General features: G+C 46.6%; 2 protein-coding genes across 2 annotated transcripts in view; one reads left to right on the forward strand and one right to left on the reverse strand.

The window, feature by feature from the left end:
• The window catches only part of LOC113460769 (uncharacterized), a 1042778-nt gene that overhangs the window by 94076 nt on the left and 921561 nt on the right, over positions 1 to 27141 (forward strand). The gene's annotated exons all lie outside the window — the stretch shown is intronic.
• LOC141727936 (olfactory receptor 14A16-like) lies at positions 8919 to 12641 on the reverse strand. The gene is made up of 2 exons (XM_074534220.1): positions 11746 to 12641; positions 8919 to 8964 (listed from the first exon to the last, which is right to left on the reverse strand). The coding sequence occupies exons 1-2, from the start codon at positions 12639 to 12641 to the stop codon at positions 8919 to 8921; spliced, it is 942 nt and encodes a 313-aa protein (XP_074390321.1).

The raw sequence follows: 27141 nt of genomic DNA on the forward strand, positions 1-27141 counted from the left end.
TTTTCCTTCTCCAGTCTTCACACCTGGTTTGTTCCTTCCATGTGCTGGAAGATGCATTGGCACATGGATGTGGAAAAAACATCAGAGAGTGAACCAAGTCATGTACACCAAGAGAGATTAGAATATGTTATCACTGGCTTGTTTTGTGGAGAAAAGAAGAAACCTCACAACTTTATAAAAGTTGTAAAGCTCGGTATGTTTATTTACGACGCCGGACGCACACGGAGAAAATTCTCCTCAAAAGGCACGCGTACGCCTGAAAATTTCAGACCTCCTTTTATCCCCCTTCCAAATGCATATGCATACAGTTTCACAATAAGTTCATACATATTCATCCCACATGACACTTAGCACCAGTTCTTCTTTATCAAAGAAATTTCTAGGTCGGGGCAAATTGACCTCGTGGTCTTTTCTGTTTTTCTTTCTCTGTCTCTTTGCTGTCTTGGCATGCGAGTTTTTCTTTCAGCTTTGGCCGTTTGACTTTTTACCGTTGTTAGACACTTCACCTAATTCAGGATGGATCCCTACTCTGTCTCATTCCCCCCTTTCCTAGGAAATAAGTAAATTCTTTTACTTAATGAAAACTTTCATGACAATAAGTGTCTTTTAATGCTTCACTATGTACGTTTGATAAAGAGGTTAGTACAGCCATTCGTTGTAGTATTCTCCAGTTCCAAATTAACAATGTAATAGATAATCCTAAGCTTATCCCAACTAATATTAGTAAAACTACAATAGGGTGGCACAACTTATTAAAGATTCCATTTGCAGTTGGTGACTACCCAATGATCACATCTCACCAGTGATGATCCATATTTTATTTTTTGTAGAACTCTGGTTATCTCCTTTGTATCATGTTGGACAGTAATTAAGGTTTTCTTTCCACTTTCTTGGATTTCTTTCAAGACTTCTAATAGGTCTTGGTGCTTAATTAATTGTTTTACTAATATAAGGTTCACCCCAATAGGGGTAGGTGGTAGTCTGTGATACACTGTGTAATTGGCTGTAATCAGCTGGTGGGATGTTACTGGTACCAAATACGAAAAATCACACCCGATAATCTTAACAAAATTACAACTACAGAGATTAGAATGGTTTCTACTAGACAGAATAATATCAATGCTATCAATTTGTACAGCAGCACAAGCAGTTCTCAAGCATACACCCCTTTCCAGTATATACGAGCACAGTTTTCTGGTCAGTGACTGGATGAATTTCAAAGTGGCAAATACTCTGTTCAGTGTCCAAACACATCTTGGGCATTAACAGTATTGCTTTCACAAATGAATCCCATTTGTTCTCTAGTAATGCAGGATTCTAAGTTTACTGTCTGCTACTTTTCATTCATCTTTTTGTGCCCACACTCTATGTTCTGAAGGATAGAGTGTTGTTTCTTCATGGTTTAATCTTAGGGCAATGATGGGATGGATAACATAAACAGTGGCATTACGTATGGTAAGCACAAAGGCAGTGGCCACATTAGAAACAGGATCATAGGTGAAATTCACCATAGTCCACCAGGATTGAAACTTTTTTTCAAAATCAATTGCATTATCCCACTCAATTTTCCGAATTTCAGCTGGAAAATTACCTTCACCCCTTTCTTATATGATCAGAGCTGCTGTTGCTTGTATCCATAACTGTGCTTGTATACAACTGAAAACTAAAGACACATTATCTTGAACTGTACTAAGTGCTTCTACTATCAATTTGTGGTCTTGGTCTCCGGCCTCTTCATACTTCTTTACTTTGGCAGTACTTTTGAAATCTGTCACTGGCTAGTTCCTAATGGAAATAGAGATTACTATAAAGGCTGCTTCAATTTTGTTAGGCTACCTGCTGCAGCAGCCAGTTTATTCATCAGTATTTCTGAATCAATTCCATTTAAAACTCCTAATCTTGTCCCTAATATGCCAGTTAGATGTTTGTTATGGGGAACAGGAACTGCTTTCTGTCCATGACCATCCCTACCTGCCAGAGGGATGTGCTGGGCTCACACTGCAAATTCAGACACACTTCACAAGTGTATCTGACAGAGGTTTAGGTCATACTTGAGGCAGATGTCTGTTCTGAAATGTAGAGACCTCACGGAATCTAACCTCTCCCTCCAAAGCACCTGATTTCTCAGATGTGTGGCAAGCAGGAATGTCTCTCCTGGTCTACAAAACCTCACCCACCTTGCCCCTAGCTAAGATCAAGCTGTGGACTGTGTTCAGGGCAGAAGATAATGGAGGGGAAATCTTGAGAGAAGAGCCTAAATTCATTGCAGTGCCTCAGAAGAAACTGGGATCAGGTTTCTGCTACTTGAAACACTCAGCACAAAAGTAATGCTCAAAATCCTGCAGCCTGCTGCTGAGCTCTGAGGGGGTCTCTCTCTCTACCTCTTTTAAGCAGAACCTAACCGCCTCAGACTGGGACAATCACTGATCCAAATCTCAGTAGGAAAAGGGATAGCTATAAATAAGGAGAATCACCTTCCTTGCTTGGGTTAATTTACCACCGGCAGTTCAGCACCCTTTACCAGCCATTGCCTGGGGGTTCAGCTAACCAAGTTGGAAAATGACCTAAGGAAACTGATTTTTTGGTGTTCCTGGTTTTAGGCACCAGGAGAGCTGGCTCCTTCCTTTCTTGTCTGCTCCTGAGATATGCCTGTTTTTGTGACCATGTTGTCCAGCCCTCAAAGGAAGTTTTTAGGAAGGAGGAGCAGGCTGGTTGGGTTTTTGAGATGGTAATTTGCATTATCAACTCCACACGTTTGAGAGACCATTCTGGATTGGATAATAGGTGTTGTTCAGTCACATTCTTTACTATGTTAGGTTCAAGTTTGGAGTTTGGGTAGAGTCTGAACTAGTATGGGGTGTACAAGGCCCTGCTGTGGTAAAAAGTGCAGTGTCCACATTGAATTCAAATGAAAGTCTGACAGTAACTTGAGCTCAAAGGCTGGTCACTTCTACAGGCTGTATCAGGGTGAAATTACACCAACAGTCTGATTCACTTAGGCTATCACAGACTTCCTGGTGTTCATATACACCAGGGGAGGTTCAGACACTAATTACATCTGGTCTCTCATAAGCTGTCCTATTGATGACCTGGCACCCTGGCACCCTACTTTGATTTCTTCTGCTCTGATTCCTTGAAGTGTCCACAGTTCCTGTTCCTGCCATTCTTGCTCCTCACATACCTGATTCTTGTGGATTACTACAGTTGATATGTTTAAATCTTTTATCTCAGAAGGTTTTCCATGGATCCAGTATACTGATTAAATGCCAGGGACCAAGGCCATTCAGCATTGCTTTGGATAGAGGTACTCTCTAGTTCTAAAACTTCAGTTATAATTACATACAAAACAATTCTGTACACTAAAGTATGAGCTAGTCCCGACCGCAATATACTCATTTTGCCCGAATAAGTTTTAGTCTCAGTTCATTGTCTCCTGGTGTCACTCCTGAAGGGGCTTCTGGGCCTTCTTCACCCGAGAGTGATGGATCCAGGCATTCTGCTCCTTGATTTTGATTGCAGTGAAGGTGGTGAGAGGTACTTGCAGTGGTCTCTCCCACTGTGGTTCTGAAGTCTTCTCTGTAAGAGACTTAACATATACATCATCCCCAGGCTATCTAACTCCCTACTCCGAGTCCCAGCCACATGTTTCTCAATTTCTCTGAGCTGTTTGCTTAAAGCCACCATGTAAGTGGACATTCTGGACATTCCCCTTGTATTCTATATGGTCTTCTATAATGCATTCCAAAAGGATTCAGCATTCCTTTAGCTGAAGGTTTAGTTTGAATTTGCAATAGTGCTAGTGGAAGAGTTGGGGCTAGGGTAGATTAACTTCTTGCCCCAGTCTTATGATTTGCTGCTTAATCAAATGATTCATTTTCTCTGCCTGGCTACTTGATTGGGGCAGTATGAAGTGTGAAGTTCCTAATCTATGCCCAGGTGGCCACTAATCTGTTGCACTATTTTGGAAATGAAAGGTGATTCTTTATCTGAGGATATTGTGGCTGGAACTCTGAAGCGTGGTATTATCGCTTGTAAAAATAATCTGGTCACCTCTTGAGCTTTGACAGTTCTGGTGGGGAATGTTTCAGGCCACCCTGAAAACGTATCTATCAATACCAGTAAATACTGATACCCCCCTTTCCTTGCATTTCTGAAAAGTTGATTTGCCACTGCTATACAGGCCCATGGCCTCTCCCAGTCTGACTGAGTTTCAGCCGGGGGGTATTTTGGGGTTAGTCTGGAGGCAAGGATCACATTGTCGGCTTACCTGAGTGATAGTGGCATATAAATTCCTGACAACGATACAATTCTTTCAATCATATGTGTGTTCTAGAAAGCTTGTGGAAATTACTGCTTCAAAGTCAACACTTCATTTCAATGCACTCTGTATCACTGACACCCTTGGTCATTTCGAGAAAGGAGACACACTCTATAAAAGGCTTTAGGTAGTTAGGCCCTAGTGTGTTTTCTAGTGCCCTTCCTTCACTAGTAACCACAAAAATGGGAAGGGATTACTAGCTCTCTGTCAATGGTAGCCCACCCCTTGCAGTTGTACGTCTCTTTTGATTAGTACTATTGTATTATGGCTTACCTTCGAGGAAAATCTGTACCTCACCCTTTGCTGCTTTCTTTGCCTCTCCATCTGCCAGCTCATTTCTTTCCTCTAATTTAAGCTCACTCTCTGGTGTGCCTTAATATGCTTTTTCAGGTCCTATCGAAGTGGGGAATTTTGAAGCCTTCAGGCACATGGACTATGTGAGCTTGAGTTTAAATGCAAAAATTTTCTGGCTGGCTTCGTGGATACGGAGGCAAAAGAAAGCATCTCTTAGGCCTAAAACAGTGAACCAGGTTAGCTCAGGTGTGAAACACGTTAGTAAAGTAAATGGATTTGCTACCACAGGATATAAATTTTGTGTCATCTTATTAACAGCCCTTAATCCAGTACTATCAGTTTTTGGGCTGATTCCTTCCTTATCTTCCTTTTGAGGGTACTACTCAGTTCTCACTGGTTGTGTTCTTCCCTTAAGTTTGATTACCATGGGGGGGCATCTTTCATTCTCCCTGGTACAGCAGAGGCCCATACCCTTGAAAACACTTATTTACTTATTCTAATATCTCCTTACTAAAATCTTTATTTCAGTGTCTGTTAATGTTAAGCCTAACCTCTTTATATCATTTGCTTCCAGAGTAACCTTTCTCATTTGAGAATGTTTAGCGAATTGAGCGAAATGTACAAAAGCTTTTAGGTACACATAGTACACATGTTACTTTAAAGGTTTGCAAAAGCATGCCTTCTCAGACTGGCCAGTTGTTCAGTTGTTCCCCACACTACAACATAAACATTCTCCACAGGTACTAAAGCTTTATTTAAAACTGAATATATGGCCCTTGTATCAACTAAAATTCTTCTCTTTTGGGGAGGTCATCTTTATCCTCCCTCCCTTACCTTGGGACCTTAACAAATCATATGTATTCATTTTGCGAACTGTGATTGCTTTGCATTTCAGCATGATAATCTTTGTTTGACCTCATACATTGCTATCTTATGCTGTATGCTGAACAAAACATTTGATTTACTTTCTCTTTGCCTTGTTCTCCTTTTCAAGGGCCAAGACCAGAGGGCGGTCTGATCTCACAGTCTCTTTGCCATTCTGGGTGATTTCTTAAAACAAAAGACATTTCAGCATACAAAACCCCCATCCCATTTATCTTCCTATTTTAAAATAGTACTAACTGCAATGAAGTATTATAAATCTTTTTATTTTCTGGGCTGCTCCTACTGGCAGCCTTCTCCCAGTGAGCCCCTCCCAAAAGCGGCAAATTTAGGAACCTCTTTGCTCTGGTCAGTTCTCATTACCTCTTTCTCCCTGCCCTATCTCACTTCCACTCAAACCTCTTTTCACAGGCCTTCACAGTAGTTTCTCAGTTTTCCTCCTACACACATACAGCTCCAGGTGGCAGGTATCAGATATGATTCCCACACACAAGCTCTAAGACCTTAGGTTCTGAATCCGCTTTATCAGAAACCTCTAATTTGCACTCGGGTCATGTGCCCTGACGCTTATTAGAACTAGCGTTTCTCATAAACACTGCACTGCAATAATACTTGCACATCCAGCTTTTGCCTACAGGTCATTCCTGTGTTCCCTGGGGAGACAGGGCAGCCAGAGCTGTCCCTGTGCCCAGGGGACAGACACTGTCACCTCATGCAGCGTGCCAGCCTCTTGATGCACCAAAGGCTCCCTGAAATTGCCCACAAAGGCAGGCTATTCTGTTTGTTACAGAGAATTTTAAATCCCTACAGCAGACTATTCTCAGTCAAGACTTGATATGGTACCAGCTGAAGTCTCATTAACTAATTCATCTCTTCTATCTAAACTCTGTTTTACAAAATTAAGCACTATGTCTACTTACACTTGTTTTACTGCCTTGCAGAAAAGGCTGTACTTGTCACAGCTGATGCCGAATTTTGCCCCAAAAGGCGAGAATAACTGCCTAAGAGACTCAGCTTAAGTCTACATAGGCAGGAGGTATTTATTGCGACGCATCGGAGAAATCACAAAAGGGATTTCTAAGTATCCCGCAACAAAAGCAGGCCTTTTATACAGGTTTGGATGCAGGGTTACATCATAATCATGTCTTTACATGCATATTCATGAGGGGCATGGTGTAGGCGGAGCGTGGGCGGGGACATCTCTTTTGAGGATCATCTTGGTGGTCGTTCCGGTTGCCTTCATCGTGGGCGGGGGTCTCCTGATGAGTCTTCCTCCTTAAACTTTTGAACTCCTATCCTAATATGGCCAATTCCCAGTGTACTTGGCTTGGTCCCCATGGCTTGGCAAGGCTCTTAGGGTCAGTTTGACATTGTTGGTTCTGAACATGCTTAGCTCATCAATTCCCCTATCCCTATCTCTCTTTCCTGTCACATCAGCAGGATTTGATGAAACAAAGTACAGTAACGTCCTAGCTAGGAGGATGTCTGCCCTGAGGGCAAAGAGCCACGGGAGCTTACCGAACTTCTTATGACAAACATAAGAAGAATCCACCAGGATTGCTTTCGGGTTAATGAGTAACCTGGCGCACAGCACCATCAGCAATTCCTGAATGTGGATGGGGCGAACCCCCTTAAACATAACGTGAGACCACCTGCCGGTGATATGGGATATGGCTCCAGCGTTAGGGGTCGCGTCAGTAGCTAACCGTGGAATGGGATAGGACTGTTTAGGATTGATTTTCAGTTTGTGACGCTGCCTAAGCATTTTGATCAATAATGCCCTATAGGTACCACTGAAAACAAAATTACATTTTTGTGCACTAGCAAGATACATGGGTTGCAAAATGCTGATTGGAAAGGCAGTTTGGGGCTTCACAGCCGAAACTCTGATATGCCCACAGACAGAGACACACATGTGCAACCCCCCCTTTTTATCCCAAATTCACTAGAGCCAAGGCTTGAATTGCTGTGAGGGGGAGAATTCTTGGAATTCCTTTAACTCGCTTTATCCTAGTTAAGCATAAATCACCGTACTATAGTTCTCCTATGTAAAATGCTACTCTTGTTGCAACAAAATCCTAAAATCTCCACAAACACCACTATACAATCTGAGAATCAAATTACCACAATGCAGCGGAAGAAAATCACCACACAAAATCACTGGGAAAGGGCATATCTCTCAAAGTGCTCACTTTTCTCGACACAACACAGCATACCATAATTCAGCATTTACTCACATCAATTTTTCCTGGACACAATCAAAATAACAGCACACAGTCTAGAGATCAAGTCCAAACATCCAAGGCAAAGGAACTCTCTGAGCTCATACTCACGGTTAACATGTACCAAATCTACACAAATCTACACAAATCACTACATTTAAACACAATAAATACCATCACTGACATTCCTCCACTTGTTTCTCCGCGGGGCACTTCTCTCCCTGCCCCCGCAGCCTGCTGCAGCCGGCACCTCAGGCCTCACTCAGCTGCTTCAAACACGGGGAGTACTGACCCCCCCTGCACTGTAGGGCACTGTAGATTTACTCTCTTTTATACACCATACACTTATACACTTGCACGATCACAAACACAGTGCACTGACCACACAATGCATTGACCATACAGCAACACAGTGTCCGGACGTCACACACACACAAACAAAACACACACGGGCTCAGCTGTTCTGCTCTGTCAGAACAATGAACCCCAAATACACACATACACGGGTTCACCCAGCTCACCCCCAGAGCCACTAGTGTTCTGCTCTATCAGAATGATGAACCCTATCTCTAATACAGCTGCTCCATCAGCTGAACCCAGACGTCTCTGGGTGGTTTACTCCTTTGCTCTCCTTTGCTCTCCTTTCTCTCCTCCAGGGGCCCCTCAGTACATACCGTATCTTCCTCCACAGGCCAGCAGGTCGTTGTCTGTCTCTGCAGGTGGGAAGCGAGACGAGCAGAGCCCCACCAGGAAAAAAAATCCTAGGGTGCGCCTTGGAGGTCCGTCTATCCCTCCTGCCCCTGCGGGGACAGAGAACTTCTGCCTGGCTCCCCAAAATGTTTTGCGGAGAAAAGAAGAAACCTCACAACTTTATAAAAGTTGTAAAGCCCGGTATGCCTTTAATACGACGCGCGCCGGATGCAAGCCTCCCCAAAAGCCATGCGTACCCCTGAAGACCTCAGGTCTCTTTTTATCCCCCTTCCAAATGCATATGCATACAGTTTCACAATAAGTTCATACATATTCATTCTGCGTGACATTTATCGCCAGTTCTTCTTTATCAAAGGAATTCCTAGGTTGGGGGCAAATTGACCTCGTGGTAGTTTCTGTTTTTCTTTGGCTCCTTGCTGTCTCCGCCATGCGACTTTTCCTTATGCTTTGGCCTCACAGACTTTTCACCTCTCCTAGACACTTCACCTAATTCAGAATGGATCTCTACTCTGTCTCAGATGAGAGGTGAGAATCTGACTCCATGTTCTCAGAAAGCAGATTTATATTATATTATATTATATTATATTATATTATATTATATTATATTACACTATATTATACTATACTATACTATACTATACTATATTATGCTTTTAAAAAACTATACTTTAGAAAAATAAGAATACAGACAGAAGGCTTAACAAGAATGATAATGAAAACCCACTACTGACTCCTCTGAGTCTAATAGAGCTGATGGTGATGGGTCATTAGGTTAAAACAATTCACATGTTTGGATAAACAATCTCCAGACCACATTCCAGAGAAGCAAAACACAGAGAACCTGAGGCTTCTCATCTTCCCAGGAGAAGAAATCCTGGCGAAGGGAGTTTTCAGAAAATATCACATTGACATTGCTACACTGCCAGACCTCATGGAACCAAGGGTCCATTGTGACAATGCAGGGCCTTGGGGAACCAAGGGGCATTGTGACACTGCAGGGGCCCAAGGATCCAAGGGACTTTGTGACATCAAGGGTCCCATGGAACCAAAGGGACATTGTGACACTGGGAGGTCTTATGGAACCGTAGTGACGCCAAGTTATCTGGGAGTGTGGACCTGCTGGAGGGTTGCAGGGCTCTGCACAGGGCCCTGGACAGGCTGGATCCAGGGCCCAAATCCAACAAGGTGAGGTTTAACAAGTCCAGATGCTGGGTCCTGCACTTTGGCCACAACAACCCCTGCAGCACTACTGGCTGTGGACAGAGTGGCTGGACATCAGCCAGGCAGAAAGGGACCTGCAGGGACTGATGGACAGAAAGCTGGACAGGAGCCAGCAGTGTGCCCAGGTGGCCAAGCAGGGCAATGGCTCCTGGCCTGGATCAGCAATGGTGTGGCCAGCAGGAGCAGGGCAGTGATTCCTCCCCTGTGCTCAGCACTGCTTGGGCAGCACCTCGAGTGCTGTGTGCATTTCTGGGCCCCCCAGTTAAGGAAGGAAATGGAGGAGCTGGAGCATGTCCAGAGAGGGGCAACAAGGCTGGTGAAGGGTCTGGAGCACAAGTCCTGTGAGGAGTAGCTGAGGGAGCTGGGGTTGTTTATCCTGGAGAAAAGAAGACTCAGGGGAGACAAGGCGGTGTCAGGGCACAGGTTGAACTTGATGATCTCCAAGGTCTTTCCCAACCTTGCTGATTCTGGGATTCTCTGAAACCACCCCTGCAGCAGTTGCAGGATGAGCCCTGGGTCTCCTCTTCAGAAGCTCCATCAGCCCAGGTCCCTCAGCTTCTCCTGCCAGCCCCAAAGCCCATCCTGTCAGTCCTGCAGAGCCTCTGCAGCTCCTCCTCACTGCCCAGAACAGGGAGCCCCAGAGCCAGACACAGCAGCCCAGCTGTGCCCCCCTGGCCTGGGGTGCCTCTGGCAAGGGAGCAGCACCAGGCACAGCAGGAGCCTGCAGACAATTCCTGCAGCACTTGTAGAATGATCCTGCTCCCCAAGGGATGTTCCCATGGGGCCAAGTCAGGAACTGCAATGGGGAGTGGGGCCAGAGAGGAAAGGGCAAACAGGGATGGGCTGTTTGCAGGGCAGGAAAAAAGGCTGGGCAATGGGAAGAAATCTGAACAAGGAAGAATAAAGAAAGCAAAGGTGAAGCCAAGGAAATGCTCAGGGCAGTTTGGGGGTTGCTGCCAGGCAGCCCTGGCTCTGAGCAACAGTGTCTGCAGTGGGACAGGAAACTCCCAGCTGATGAGAACCAACTTTCTGGCTGACTGCAGAGGCCACGACGAACCTGAGTGGTTTCCCTGGTGTCCCCCAGCCATTGCTGGCCCCAGGGGCTGATGGCATTTGTGCTCCCTCAGGTTCATGTCCCCACACCAACAGCATGGGGGTACTCCTGCCTGCTCTGTGCAATGCAAACAGGGGCTCCTGAGCCAGTGCTGCTGTGTCTGTGCCTGCAAGGATGGGGCACCTGTGTGAGCTGGGGGAGAGGCCAGGGCTGCAGAGGGGGGATGTTGTTGGCAGCTCCATGAGGACGCTCTGGGATGCTGCCCTGGGCTGTCCAGCGCACTGGGGATGGATCAGCCCCTGCTCTGCTGCTCCTTCCCGTCTGCCCCAGTGCCCTTGTAGAGCCCCAGCCATGCTGTTTGCCCCCAGGCTGCCCACGGCCAGCCTGGGGCTGCTCACGTGGGTTTTCTGTGCTGAGCATTGGCCTGGCCGTGTTCTTGAGAGAGCCTGGGCAAGGAGCCTGGAGCCCCCAGGGCCAGGCCTGAGGCGTCAGCGCTGCCCCAGCAGTGCCCATGGCCTGTCCCTGCTGCAGCCCCGGCACTGCCACCCCCAGGGCTGTGCCCAGCCCCGAGAGCACTCAGGCCCTGCAGCAACACCAGGGCCACCAGGGTAGCAGGGCAGGGCCATGGCAGCAGCACTGGCAACACCAAGTGCTGCTGCTGCTGGGCACAGCTGCTGGGCCAGCCCTGATCTGCCCCCAGCTCTGCACACAGACATTGCTGCTGCAGCTCTAGAGAAGGAACAAAAGGGTGATCTCTGGTAGAAACTCTGCTGGGAGATCATTTAGTTCATTTACAGCCCATGAGAGCACAGCTCCTCATAGAAACAGGCTGTGGGTCACAATAAAGGAGAATGGAAGCAGAATGAGAAATGGCACAAAAAATGGCATCACTTTGTAGAAAATATTTTAAAATTAAAACAAAGATAAAGATCCTCCAAAATGAAACTAACAAGAAGTATTGAAGATTACTATTATTACAAGTGATTGGCAGAAATGGGCCAGTAGTTTAATGTTTCTGAAAGCATCCAGTAGACAGTGCCCACATGGACTCCTTGATCTCCTGGTTCCTCAGGCTGTAGATGAGGGGGTTCAGGGCTGGAGGCACCACTGAGTACAGAACTGACAGGGTCAGATCCAGGGATGGACATGAGATGGAGTAGGGCTTCAGGTTGGCAAAAATGGCAGTGCTGACGAACAGGGAGACCACGGCCAGGTGAGGGAGGCAGGTGGAAAAGGCTTTGTGCCGTCCCTGCTCAGAGGGGATCCTCAGCACAACCCTGAAGATCTGCACATAGGAGAAAACAATGAACACAAAACAACCAAAAGCTAAGGATGCACCAACCACAATGAGCCAAAGTTCCCTGAGATAAGATTTGGAGCAGGAGAGTTTGAGGATCTGTGGGATTTCACAGAAGAACTGGCCCAGGGCATTGCCTTGGCACAGGGGCAGGGAAAATATATTGGCTGTGTTCAACAGAGCATTGAGAAAGCCACTGGCCCAGGCAGCTGCTGCCATGTGGGCACAAGCTCTGCTGCCCAGGAGGGTCCCGTAGTGCAGGGGTTTGCAGATGGACACGTAGCGGTCGTAGCACATGATGGTCAGGAGAGAAAACTCTGCTGAAATGAAAAAGACAAACAGAAAGAGCTGTGCAGCACATCCATTGTAGGAGATGTCCCTGGTGTCCCAGAGCAAATTGTGCATGGCTTTGGGGACAGTGGTGCAGATGGAGCCCAGGTCGCTGAGGGCCAGGTTGAGCAAGAAGAAGAACATGGGCGTGTGCAGGTGGTGGCCGCAGGCTATGGCGCTGATGATGAGGCCGTTGCCCAGGAGGGCAGCCAGGGAGATGCCCAGCAAGAGGCAGAAGTGCAGGAGCTGCAGCTGCCGCGTGTCTGCCAATGCCAGCAGGAGGAAGTGCCTGATGGAGCTGCTGTTGGACATTTGCAGCCCTATGTATGGTAATTTATAAAGGATTAACACCTGTCAGAGAAGGAAATGGCAGTTCCAGATTGGACATTTCTTTACTCTGGGAATCATGGACTGTTAAATGAAGACTTGAATAACTGGACCAATTTTTTGAGTCAATCCTATGGTTTTTATTTAGAATTCCCTCAGAATTACTTCTCTTCCTGTGGGAAAATTTTCCTTAACTTTATTTGAGTTTGGGTTTGTGCTGCTTAGTTACTGCCTCCTCTTCAGCATTGCTCTCAGCCTGAACAGTGTGGAGCTCAGAGGGAAAAATGGGCTCCCTGTGCCCCAGTGCAGTCAGACTTCCTGGAATCGCACAGGTTCCCTTTGTTCCTTTAACCACTCTCTATTTCAGCATAATCACACTTTAAACTTTCTTGAAAAGTAAAGTGGACTTAGTGAATTCTCCAGTTTAAAACTAATTTTCTCCATACCCTTTCCTCTTACCCTGTGCAGCTAGACAGGATGGGATACCAAGGGTTGCTTTGGCTCTCTGCTGCCTGGAGTTGTGCCTACTGGAAGCTGTTTCTCTCTATCCAAGCCTTGTCCCTGCCAGTGCTGCCAGAGCCCAGCCCAGCCCTGGGGGCTCAGCTCTGCCCTGCAGACGCCTCCCAGCACAGGGCACTGCCCAGGGGCATCTCCCTGGCAGCAGAGCCTTAAGGGCAGGGCAGACATACAGAGATGCTGCAAGCCAAGGTCATGTTGCTGTAGGGAGAGGAGGCTGAGGAGGCACTTTCTGAGGGAGGGCTGAGGCACATCTGCTGATGCCCAGGGTGACAGTGCAGGAGTCTCAGTGACACAGCCAAAGCTGACAGCCCCTTTCCCTTCCCTTCAGGAGAAAGCTGAGAGCAGCCCTGGCCATGCAGCACCATCTCCAGAGCAGGAGGAATCTGCCCTGATGGGGGTGGCTCCTTCCACCTCCACCTTCTCCCCTGCAGCGTCCATGGGGAGCTGCCAGGCAGGCTGAGAGCTGCCCCTGGCATGTGGCACATGCCCTGGGCTGGCCAAGAGCCCCGAGGGTTGCAGGAGCTGCTCTGCAGGACAGCCCTGGGCAGCCCTGGCTGCAGCCCCAGCTTCAGCCCCTGCAGCCGTCCCTGGCAGCAGGAGCCATCCTGCCCTGTCCCTCTGACGGTGTCCAGGGCAGGCCCGCTCTGCAGCACAGCCTCCTCCTCATCCTGCTCCTCCTGTGCCACAGAGAAACTGGGAGAGTCCTCCTGAAACATCCCCCAGGCTGTGGGGTGTGCTGGCTTCAGGAGGTCCTCCTGGAGCACAGGGGACATTGCCCTGCACCCACACACTCACCATGCACAGGGCTGTGAAGATCTTTCCCCAAGTGAAGTCTCAGCTCAGTCTTCCCAATCCTGATTGCCTTCAGCCTGTATCTGCCTGGCTCCTGTCCCCTCAGTGCCTGCAGGCAGAGCCCTCAGCCCCGCTGGGCTGGGAGAGGAGCTGGCCCTGGGAAGAGCTGTTCCTTTAAAGCTCAGCAACACAGACACAGCGCAAGGACTCTAATGAGCCCCTCAGGGGTTTGGTGTTGTTTACATCAGACTCAGTCCCTGAGAGAGTGTTTTAAATAACTTCTCAAGAACTCAAAGTTAAATTGAAATTTGAAAGTTTCTAAAAGTTTAATAAGTCTCTCTGAGAAAGTGTCCCCAGGTTCCAGTTAGAGCAGAACACTGGAGGCAGTGATGACAGCTGGGGACAAACAAGGCAAAGGTGTCTCTGGTGCTGAGCAAACCTGGATGTGTTTGAGGAATGACAAGGGCCAAGGCCTGAGCCCCAGCCCCTGGCCAGGCAGATCCTGTCCCTCTCTCCTTGCTCGGGGCTCTTCCCAGGATGGGCACTGGCATGTGAGGATGTGCAATGGCAAGGGCAGGAGCATGGGGCGGCCCCTGCCAGGCTGCTGAGCAGGGACAAGGAGGCAATGAGGCCCCAGCCCTGCAAGGGTCACTTGTCTCCTGCTCCTGCCTCAGTGCTTTCCTTTTTATGGAAAAGAATCCTCTCTCCTTCCCAGGCACCCATTGTGGGAAAATAGGACTCCTATACTACTAACCAGTATGGTTAAGCAGAAGCCATTTATTGTTTACATAATGCACTTATTCATTCATTCTAACCCTACTGCATACACTGATCACGCTCTTCTTCATTGGTGCCTCTCTCTTGTCCTTGTGTTCTGCACACATTTCTCAGAGTGTGTGACTGGTTTCAGTCCAGGTGGTTCACAGCCCTTTGTTATTGAGTTCTTGCGGTCCTGGTATTTTGTTTCTCAGCCCTTTCTTTCTTCATTTAGCACAGTTTATGTCTTAGTAACCTTGATGAATTCCAGAGGGCTCTGATAAGAACAACTACAAGCAATATGGCTGCTGCACAATGTGGCCCAAGTTGTTCAGATGCATTGCTAGAATTCCCCCTTCTTCTTCTTGCACGAGCCAAACCCTTTTCACTGTATTCTCTACCAAGCGGGTCACCAATTTCACTATGCGTGGAATAGCACAAAGCAATATAAAAATAACTACTAGTAATAACAAAGCTTCCTTTCAGATATCTTTCAATCGTCCAGTTATTCCCCATTCCTCAAACCATTCATCCAAGCCCCAATCATTCATTGTCAATTTCTTCATGTTGTCTTCTAGTTGTTTGAGTTTCCTGTGAATGGAAGAGAGGTTCATAAAACACATTCCTTCAAAATTCTCACACCTGTGCCCATGTGCTAACAGCAAAAAATCTATAGCAGCTCTATTTTGCAGTGTGCCATGTCTAATATTATCTAAATCAGTGAGCATTTGATTTAATATAGCTGAACTTGTTTCCACTGTGGGAATCCACAAAATCAGAGCGTTTTGGGAAAGCTGCAAAAGGCAGCCTCAGAGACAGCAGAACTGTGATTAGAGCTAAGCAGTAGCCATGAGATAGGTCAGCAGAAAAATTGTTAAAAAGTAGAAAAGCAAGGACAAATAGAAAAATGGTCTGTGTATTAATGCTTGTCTAGAAAAACTCCCTAAGCTACAGAAAAGTTTATCTAGCAAGATGTTAGGAAGTTTGAAGCTTAATAATGGAGCTCTGTGCATTGTGTTTTAAGGCTTATGAGCAGGTATTGTATTTGAAATAAGCAAGCATTGTTTAACCAAAGGTACGTCTGCTTATAGTGGTTGGATAGAACTGCTGTCAATATGCTTTTGCATTGTGTGATTGGTGAAAAAACTTATAAAGTAAGTTGTACTATTAAGTTCTTGGTCTGCTGCTTGGAATGTGAGCTGCTGGCATCTTTGCATTGTCATAACCATGTAATGAGACTGATGCTGAAAAATAAAACAGCTCAAGGCATGTTCCACTGCAGTCCCGTCCCGATTGTGATTTGTACATAGCCTCTGGCTCTCTCTATACAAGAGAGACTGTGCAAAGTACTTTACATTATTCAAATTTCATGAGTTCCAATGTCATATATATTTCATGAATTGCTCTCAAAAAGAACCAAACCCCCCTGTCTTAAGGCACTTTCATAACAACATGTACACACACCTCAAAGAAAGACCTCCAGTACTTGACCAGAATCATGAATCTAAAATTATTGAAGGGCCATAGCCTCTCATTATGTGGGGGAGAGGATATGCTTGTGTTTCTACAGATACAGGACCCTGGTGGATTCCCAGAATATTTATCAGTCCCTACGTAGACCACAGATCTGAAGATGACCCCTTGAATGAACACAAAGTCAGCTCCCTCTTGTCAGAGCACCAGGGTAGCTATAGATCCAATGGTGTCAGGAACCCACGTCTTAAGAGAGGAACCCACTTGCCGCGGCAAAAAGTCCAAATATGGACCACACTGGACAAATTTAGACCAGCCTTTTTTTTATTATTATTACATCAGCCTCAGAACATTGTTAGATGTTAACAGCATGCTGGCCTAATGGGAAATGCCACCGAAGGTGGGGTAAAACGGAATGACATAAAACCATCTCAGTTTAGATTTCAACCAATCACACCAAAACAAGACATATTGACAAGCTTTCCATCCAACCTTATAAAACATACGTAATAATAGTTAAAACAAAGACTGGTTCATAAAAGACAAAGAACAGAGCTCTATTCACAGTAACCTTCTAAAGATACACATTAAATAAACTTGTTGCCATCCTAAAGCCAAATCTACAAAGTCCTATTGTTATTTGTCACGTCTACTGCTTGAGAAACTTTTCTGCTTGCTTGGGAAACTTTTCTGCTGTAACAGAACTTCGGGCCACATCCTGAGGCCTAAATACTGTTTTTAACCATTTCCTAAAAACCCTCTGACTTTATGGATTCCCACACCTCTCCTACCATGCCACAGAAGCAGCTTTCTGTTGGAGATGAAGAAAAAAGAAATTAACATATCCAAACATTGTGGCAAGGACACTCATCGCACATAGATATATCCCACTGATAACATCCATGTCAATCTCAAATGGAGACACACCCTTCCCTGTTCCATCCCTCTACCAGTGACCCTTTATCCCTACCCCTCCCTCTTTCCCCTCTTGAAACTACTCATTTTTCCCTGCCTCAAACTTCTCTTAAAAAAGAGACGGGAGCGATTGGGAGGAGTTGGTAAGAACTATAGGGAGAACTTCAGAATATTTAAGAATGTCTTAAAATAAGTCAACTAATGTGTGTTTTTGCCATACACATGTGAAAACCCAGTGAGAAAGAAGAAGTATGATTCTTTCTGTGACACCTTCCAGGGCACCCACAGCAGTACCAGTGCCACCGTTGCTATCGTCTTTATCAGCACCCTCATCTGTATCCAAGTGACCACCAGCTGGGTTGTCCCTCAGCCAAAACAAAACATCTGGGTCACTTTGGTGAAGTCATTAAAGCCAGACAATCTTTGCGTGGCCACAGGAAGCGTGGACGATCTGGTCTCAACATGCCTGGTGGGAGTGCCCATCACCAAATGACTGCCCATACCTAGGTAAGAAACCCAACCCCATGGACACCTGGGACAAATGGACAAAGATCCTCCAACACAATATCTCCACAGGATTTTCTTTTCCAGGCCCAGGATGGTGTTCCAGGCAGCGGTGTGAGGAACAGGGTGGGTCTCCAGCCATCCAGTGGTGGCTTCCATCATGGCTTCCACATAGTGCATTCCTTGGCGTGTCTGGGGCAGTGTGATGTAGTCAATCTGCCAGACCTCCCCATACTTGTACTTGGACCACCGCCCACCATACCAGAGGGGCTTCACTCACATGGAGCACACATGATGGCAGCACACATCTCACAGTCATGGATAACCTGTGAAATATTGTCCATGGTTAGATCCACCCCTCGGTCTCATGCCCACTTATAGGTGGCATCCCTGCCCTGATGACCTGAGGCATCATAGGCCCATCGAGTTGGGAACAACTTCCCCTTCTGTTGCCAATCTAAGTCTGTCTTTGACACCAATATCTTTGCAGCCTGACCTACCTGCTCATTGTTTTGGTGTTCCTCACTGGCCCAACTCTTGGGGACATGGGCATCTACATGGTGGACATTCACCGATAGATTTTCTACCTGAGTGGAAATGTCTTTCCACTCATCAGCAGCCCAGATTGATTTTCCTCTGTGTTTCAGTTGGCCTTTTTCTACCTCTCCAGTCATCCCCTCAGAGCATTGGCTACCATCCATGAATCAGTATAAAGGTAGAGCTTTGGCCACTTCTCTCTTTCAGCAACGTCCAGGGACAGCTGAACAGCCTTGAGTTCCTCAAGTTGACTTGATCCACCTTCTCCTTCAGTAGCTTGTGCAACCTGTCATTTGGGGCTCCATACAGCTGCTTTCCACTTCCAGTTCATCTCTATGGTGTGATAGGAACCATCAGTGAAAAGAGCATGGTGGGCTTCCTCTGCTGACAGCTAATTGTATGGTGGAGCTTCTTTAGCCTTGTCACATACTCCTGGTTCTCTTCATCAGTGAGATGAAAGTTTTCACCTTCCAGCCAGTTTGTAATTATCTCCAAAATTCCAGGGTGATTCAGCTTTCCAATACGGGTGCTCTGTGTGATCAGAGCAATCCATTTGCTCCATGTGGGGTCAGTGACGTGGTGGGTGGTGGGAACCTTTCTATTAAACATTCGCCCCAGCACCAGTAGTTGGGGTGCCAGGAGAAGTTGTGTTTCTGTGCACAGCACCTCTGAGGCCCCTTGAACTCCTTCATAGGCAGCCAGGATTTCCTTCTCTGTGGGAGTGTAGTTGGCTTCGGACCCTCTGTAGCTTCGACTCCAAAATCCCAGTGGTCGGCCTCGAGTCTCCCCAGGCACCTTCTGCCAAAGGCTCCAGGACAAGCCATGGTTCCTGGCTGCAGAGTACAGCACGTTCTTCACCTCTGGTCCTGTCCTGACTGGGCCAAGGGCTACTGCATGAGTGATCTCTGCTTGATCTGGACAAAGGCTTTTTGCTGCTCAGGGCCCCAGTGGAAATTTTTCTTTTTGCAGGTGACCAGGTGGAGAGGGCTCACAATCTGGCTGTGCTTGGGAATGCGCATTCTCCAAAAACCGATGGCACCCAGGAAAGCTTGTGTTTTCTTCTTGTTTGTTGGTGAAGATTTTGCGGTGTTCTTGTTGATGACCTCAGTGGGAGTCATGATGCTCTCTGTCTTGCCACTTTACACCCAGGAACTGGATCTTTCGGAAAGGTCCTTTGATTTTGCTCTTCTTGATGGTGAAGCTGGCTTCCAGTAGAATATGGATGATTTTCTCTCCTTTCTCAAACACTTCCATTGCTGTCTTCCCTCACACAATGATGTCCTTTATGTGCTGCAGGTGTTCTGAAGCCTCACCCTTTTCCAGTGCAGCCTGGATCAGTCCATGGCAGATGGTGGGGCTGTGCTTCCACCTCTGGGGCAGTTGGTTCCAGGTGTACTGCACGTCCCTCCAGGTGAAAGCAAACTGAGGCCTGCATTCTGCTGCCAAAGGAATGAAGAAAAATGCATTGGCAATGTCAACAGTGGCAAATCACTTTGCTGCCTTGGACTCCAGCTTTTTCTGGAGCTCCAGCATGTCCGGCCCAGCAGTGCTCAGGGGTGGAGTTATTTCATTCAAGACACGATAGTCCACAGTCAATCTCCTTTTACTGTCAGATTTTTGCACAGGCCAGATGGGGCTGTTGAAGGGTGAGTGGGTTTTGCTGACACCCCTTGGCTCTCCAGCTCATGGATCATTCTGTGGATCGGATCATGGGCATCTCAATTTGTTCAATACTGCTGGCGGTGCACCGTCAGGGTGGCAATTGGCACTCATTGCTCTTCTACCCTCAGAAGTCCTAATGCAGATGGGTTTTCTGATAGTCCAGGCAAGGTGTTCAACTGCTTTATGTTCTCTGCCTCCACAGCAGCTATTCCAAACGCCCACCTGAGTCCCTTTGGGTCTTTGCAAAGTTGTTCCAGAGGAAGTCTGTGCCCAGAATCCACGGGGCCTCTGGGCCAGTCACAATAGGATGTTTCTGCCACTCCTTCCCAGTCAGGTTCACCTGGGCTCCCAACAGGGTCAATTACTGTGATCCCCCCATCACCCCAGCAATGGAAACAGGTTCTGCCCCCACATGTCCCAATGGCATCATGGTACACAGCACACCAGTATCAACTAAAGCATTGTATTTTTGTGGCTCTGATGTGCCAGGTCATTGGATCCACACCGTCCAGAAAATCTGGTTTTCCTGTGCCTCTTCCTGACTAGATGTCGCTGTCGAGGCAGTCACAACACAAAGCAGAGACCACAAGCAGTCTCAGGTGGACACTCTTTATTATTGAACAGGGCTGACCTTTTATACACTTTCCAATTGTTTATGCTTCTTGTATTCTAACTATTGGCCACAATAAGTCAAATAACACTGTTGGTGAAAAGTTACGGTGATTTCAACTAACTTTCTAAAAATACTTCGTCCAGTTGTAAAGTTCTCTTATCTTTCTTCAATTCTTCACTCCTCTCGGTCTCCTTGGTTACAGCCTTGGAGAGAGCTCCTTATCAGCTTCTTCTTGATTCTCAGCTTCTTCTCGCTCCTTTAGCTAACAAGCCTGCTGTGAGCCCCTTCCACAGTGAGAGGCAGGACACCCCTAGCCCTGGTTATTATTTCTTCCATGGGCATACATGGTAGAGGTTCCTTCAAGGGGATCTGACAGATCACACCTGGCAGCTCGGTCACGGGAGGCTGAGGCTAGTTTCACTTTAGTGGAACTCTCTTGGTTGGTGTTTCCCTCCTTGAGCTGACGCACCTGTGCTGCCAGGACAGAAGTGGGTTTCCCACCCCACCTTCCCATGTCTTCCCCATGGTCACGCAGAAAGAACCACAGGTCAGCTCGTAGGGTGTACGTACCCTCTCTCTAGCTGAGGTTCACTGGGCTCTGACTTTGGGGCCTGTGACTCGCACTGGTGCCATATGGGAACTGTTCTTCCTCCCTCTACCCTCATCTCTTCTTGTAGGCTCTTAATCACAGCAGAGACATGAGCCTGCATTGGGCCATTGATCACACTCTCACAATATCTAAGCCTGTTGGCCACAGAATCCACTGTCTCTCAGTTGGTATCAGCATTAATCATTGCAATGAAGGGGGTGTATTGAGATGGCCCCAGATTTTCCAGACTGCACAACATTTGCCCTGTGCACCTGACCTTGTCGGCGTCATTATCATGCTGTCCATCCCTCCCAAAGAGTACCTCCAATACTGTCACTTCTCTCAGCTCTTGGATCCCTTCCTCAAGGGTCTTCCAGCACATTCTATGGTGCTGCTCCTGCATTCTTTCTCTGTGGACAAACCTCTCTCTGGCACTCATTAAAAGCTGCTCCCAGAGAGAAGGGGACCCTGACTCCCTTACAAAAATCTTATTCATACCTGAGTCCTGGGTAAAGGGTCCCAAATTCCAGCCTCACCACCATCCAGCTGCATGCCTGTACCCATAAGGTCCCAGACCCGAAGTAGCCAGGTTGTATAAGCCTCACGTCCCCATCATACTATGTCTTTGTGCAGATTGCAGAGACTTTTGTACATCAGGGACTCAGTGATGATCTCAACTGTTTGCTCCCCTGTGGGTTGTGAGGGCCCTCCTTTCTTATCCTCGCCTGGGTGCTCTGATTTCATCTTAGACCTCCTCGTTTCCACAGGAGCAACTGCTGCTGGCTGTGACTGCCCTTGCAGTTCAGCAGGAACCTGGACAGTTGCAACATCTGTGGGTTCCACTGCTGCACCATCAGACTCTCCCTCTTTGGGGCAGGGGGAGGGTTTCTCACCACCTGGGGAAATGTGCTCCTTCAGCATCTGGCCCATCTCCTTCACCAGAACCCCCACCCAGTCTGGGTGGTTCATTTCTGAGGTGGGCTGAGGGGCAGGGTCAGGCTCTGGGGCAGCAGCATCCCTTGTCTCTGGGGTAGGTGTTAGAGTGGTTATCCAGGTCAATCTTCCCTTATCTCTGAATGCTAAATAGAACAGGCCTATCAGCAACACCAGCCACTGTATGATATCATTAGCATTTAGAGTGGATCTGAACCCTTTGAAAACTGGTGGGGCAGACCCAAAGAGCTGGGTGAAGGGTTGGGAGAAAAGTTCCACAGTGTCATTTCCTCACAGCGAGTACCATTATTAAAGTAAGCCCAAAACCTCACAGTTAGTGTGTGATAGCTCTGAATCCATGTACCTGCCTTCCAGTGGAAGTTAAAGATCCATTAATTCCTCACCTTATTGTGATATATGTTATGGAATAATTTGTGACTGTGTAAAATATACATGAAATAAGTTGTGCTTGTACAAAAAAATTCTTAAAGATTTAAAACCACAAGCTGCAGCCAGGGACAAGACTGCTTCACAAATTGAAAAATCACAGACAGCAGTGGAGAGAAAAAACTAATTAGCAAGCAAAAAGACATGGCTCTGTGCAGAGATGGGCCCTTTCCCAGGACAGTCCAGAGACACCCAAGCAATGAATACTCAGTAAGTATCTATGATCAAGATAGTCAGAGTCTTCAAGGGTGTGCATCCCAATGCCGCGTTCCCGTAACTCCACAATCAGCATTCATCACTTCCCAGAAACAGTTCTGTCCAGCCCAGCACAGAGAAAAGGAAACTACATAAATATGTGAAGCGACAAGAAGAATAGGAGAAACTCTGCCCCAGGTGGAAAAAGCCGTATAAAACCAACCTGAAGGAGACAACATTTGTGAGCAGAGGGGATCCAAAGCGATAGAGTTTAGATCAGTGTTCACCCAGCGCCGATCCCGGGCTCGAAGCTGTCCCTTTGATTGTGGCTATTGGAGACCAAATCTTGCTTGCGAAATAAAATAAAAAAAAAATTTTTATTGATTATTGATTGGCTTTATCATTTATTACCTATAACATTATTAAGCCATAAAACAAACTGGATTGCTGGGGAAGATGAAACAGGAAAGCCTTATAAATATGATTGCCTTTCAAAAGATTTTGAGGATATAGAAACTATAAGCAAGATTGAAATGAAAGCAAGCTTTGAGATACCTCAGTTACTGAACAACTGGAAAACAATGGTATGGCCAACTGAAGGTAATCCACTTTTGATAAAACAATTCCCTCTTCTTGCAGACAGCTCCAAGGGTCCAAGCACACCCCACTAGCTTGGCAGAAGGGGCCCAAAGAGGAGTTTTTAGGGTTTAAAACGTAACACAGTATTGAGACAGAGATGGGATCCATCCTGAATTAGGTGAAGTGTCTAACAACGGTGAAAAGTCAAATGGCCAAAGCTGAAGGAAAAACTCGCATGCCGAGACAGCAAGGAGACAGAGAAAGAAAAACAGAAAAGACCAGGAGGTCAATTTGCCCCCGACCTAGAAATTCCTTTGATAAAGAAGAACTGGTGCTAAGTGTCATGCAGGATGAATATGTATGAACTTATTGTGAAACTGTATGCATATGCATTTGGAAGGGAGATAAAAGGAGGTCTGAAATCTTCAGGGGTACGCATGCCTTTTGAGGAGAATTTTTCTCCGTGTGCGTCCGGCGCCGTAAATAAACATACCGAGCTTTACAACTTTTATAAAGTTGTGAGGTTTCTTCTTTTCTCCGCAAAACATTTTGGCGAGCCAAGCCAGGAGTTCTCTGTCCCCGCGGGGGCAGGGGGGATAGACGGACCTCCAAGGCGCGCCCCAGGATTTTTTTCCTGGTGGGGCTCTGCTTGTCTCAACTTGCCACCTGCGAGGACAGACAATGACCCGCTGGCCTGCGGAGGAAGATATGGTATGTACTAAGGGGCCCCAGGGGGGAGGAAGGAGAGAAAGGGAGTAAACCACCCAGAGACGTCTGGGTTCATGGGTGCAGCTGATAGAGCAGCTGTATTAGAGACGGGGTTTGTCATTGTCGTCCTGATAGAGCAGGACTACCAGCGGCTCCAGGGTAAGCTGGGTGAACCCGTGTATGCGTGTATTAGAATTCAGGTTCTGATAGGGCAGAGCTGAACTTGCGTATGTTTCTTTTGTTTGTGCGTGTGTGAGTGATGTCCGGACACTGTGTTGCTGTATGGTTAATGTGTGTGGTCAGTGCACTGTGTTTGTGATCATGCAGGTGATAAGTGTATGGTGTATAAAAGAGAGTAAATCTACAGTGCCCTACAGTGCGGGGGGGGTCAGTACTCCCCGTGTTTGAAGCAGACGAGTGAGGCCAGAGGCGCCGGCTGCAGCAGGCTGCAGGGGCAGGGAGAGAAGTGCCCCGCGGAGAAGCGAGTGGAGGAATGTCAGTGACGGTATTTATCGTGTTTGAATGTAGTGATTTGTGTAGATTTGGAACATTTTAACCGTGAGTATGAGCTCAGAGAGTTCCTTTGCCTTGGATGTTTGGACTTGATCTCTAGACTGTGTGCTGTTATTTTGATTGTGTCCAGGAAAATTGATATGAGTAAATGCTGAATTATGGTATGCTGTGTTGTGTTGAGAAAAGTGAGCACTTTGAGAAATAAGCCCTTTCCCAGTGATTTTGTGTGGTGATTTTCTTCCGCTGCATTGTGGTAATTTGATTCTCAGATTGTATAGTGGTGTTTGTGGAGATTTTAAGGTTTTGTTGCGACAAGAGTAGCATTTTACATAGGAGAACTATAGTATGGTGATTTATGTTTAACTTCGAAAACGCGAGTTAAAGGAATTCCAAGAATTCTCCCCCTCATAGTAATTCAAGCCTTGGCTCTAGTGAATTTGAGATAAAGCGGGGGGGGGGAGAGTGCGTGTGTCTGTGTCTGTGGGCATATCAGAGTTTCGGCTGTGACTAGCACAGCCTTTTTGCAAAGCAGCAAACAAGTGTAAGTAGACACAGTGCTTAATTAGATTGTGCAAGAAGAGAACTAGAAAAGACTGATATTTTGTAAAACAGAGTTTATGTAGAAGAGATAGAAGAGATGAATGAGATGAATTAGTTAATGAGACTTATAAGATTTATGAGACTTCGGTTGGTACTGCAGTAAGTCTTTACTGGAAACAATCCGCTGAAAGGATTTAAAGTTCTCTGTAACAAACAGAATAGCCTGCCTTTGTGAGCAATTTCGGGGAGCCTTTGGTACATCAAGAGGCTAGCATGCTGTGTGAGGTGACAGTGGCTGTCCCCTGGGCACAGGGACAGCTCTGGCTGCCCGGTCTCCCCAGGGAACACGGGAATGGCCTGTGAGCAAAAGCTGGGTGTGCAGGTATTATTGCAGTGCGGTGTTTATTAGAAACACTGGTATTGCTGTTTTGCTGTTCTAATAGGAAGAAAAATGGGATAGAGTTTTTGTATGCTGAAATGTCTTTTGTTTTAAGAAATCACCCAGAACAACAAAGAGACTGTGAGATCAGACCGCCCTCTGGTCTTGGCCCTCAAAAAAGAAAACAAGGCAAAGAGAGAGCAAATCAAACATGCTGTTCAGCATGCAGCATAAGATAGCAACGTATGAAATCAGGCAAGGATTATCACGCTGAAATGCAAAGCAATCACAGTTCGCAAAATGAGTACATATGATTTGCTAAAGGCTTCCTCCCAAGGTAAGGGAGGAGGGGTAAAGATGACCTTCCCAAAAGGGAAGAATTTTTGTCGGCACAAGGGTCATATATTCAGTTTTAAATAAAGCTTTAGTACCTGTGGAGAATGTTTATGTTGTAGTGTGGGGAATGAACAACTGGCCAGTCTGAGAAGGCATACTTTTGCAAACCTTTAAAGTAACATGTGTACTATGTCTACCTAAAAGCTTTTGTACAATTTGCTCAATTTGCTAAACATTCTCAAATGAGAAAGGTTACTCTGGAGGCAAATAATATAAAGATGTTAGGCTTAATATTAACAGACACTGAAATTAAGAAAGACATTAGTAAGGAAATATTAGAATAAGTAAGTAAGTGTTTTCAAGGGTATGGGCCTCTGCTGTACCAGGGAGAGTGAAAGATGCTCCCCCATGGGATGCTCCCCCATGGGATGCTCCCCCATCAAGCTTAATGAAAGAACACAACCAGTGAGAACTGAGTAGTACCCTCAAAGGGAAGGTAAGGAAGGAATCAGTCCAATAACTGATAGTACTGGATTAAGGGCTGTCAATAAGATAACACAGAATTTGTACCCTGTGGTAGCAAATCTATAGACCTTACTAACTTGTTTAACACCTGAGCTAACCTGGTTCACTGTTTTAGGCCTAAGAGATGCCTTCTTTTGCCTCCCTATCCACAAAGCCAGCCAGAACATTTTTGCATTCAAACACAAGCTCACATAGTCCATGTGCCTGAAGGCTTCAAAATTCCCTACTCCAATTGGAGAACAGCTTGCAAAGACCCAGAGTCCCAGGAAGCTCCACAAGAGGAAAGGAGGCTGTTGCAGTACGTGGATGATCTTCTAGTAGCCACTCGGACGAGGGAAGCGAGAGAAGCCTAGACAGTAAGCCTTTTGAATTTCCTAGGACTCCAAGGATGCAGAGTCTCAAAGAAAAAGGCACAGGTAGTGAAACAGAAGGTAATCTACCTGGGGTAAGAAGTGAGTTATGAGCAGCAGACTTTAAGGCAGGGAAGCCCTATGCCAAACCCTGAAACCCCAGACAACAAAGGAACTCCAAACTCTCTTAGGCATGGCAGGGTAGTGCCAGCTGTGAATTTATAATTATGGACTGTTTGCCAGACTCCTCTATGCTCTTATTGCCAATGGGAACTGAGATCTCCAGTGGACAAGAGACACCACACGGGCCTTTCGCCAGCTAGAGAGTGCCCTCATGTCGGCTCCAGCTTTGAAACTTCCAGATGTAAGTAAAGCATTCTTTCTATTTTTCCATGCAAGGAATTGCCCTGAGAATACTGGCTCAGGACTTGGGTCCATACCGGAGGGCAGTTGCTTACCTCTCTAAGCAACTAGATGCAACAGCCGAAGGATGGCCAGGTTGCCTCAGAGCTGTAGCAGCAGTTGTGCTGAACATTCAAGAGGCACACAAGTTTACCCTGGGACAAAAATGACTGTGCTAGTGTCCCACACAGTGTCCGCAGTACTGGAAGTAAAGGGTG

The sequence above is a fragment of the Zonotrichia albicollis genome, unplaced genomic scaffold, assembly GCF_047830755.1.
Source record: "Zonotrichia albicollis isolate bZonAlb1 unplaced genomic scaffold, bZonAlb1.hap1 Scaffold_257, whole genome shotgun sequence".
Classification (NCBI taxonomy): Eukaryota; Metazoa; Chordata; class Aves; order Passeriformes; family Passerellidae; genus Zonotrichia; species Zonotrichia albicollis.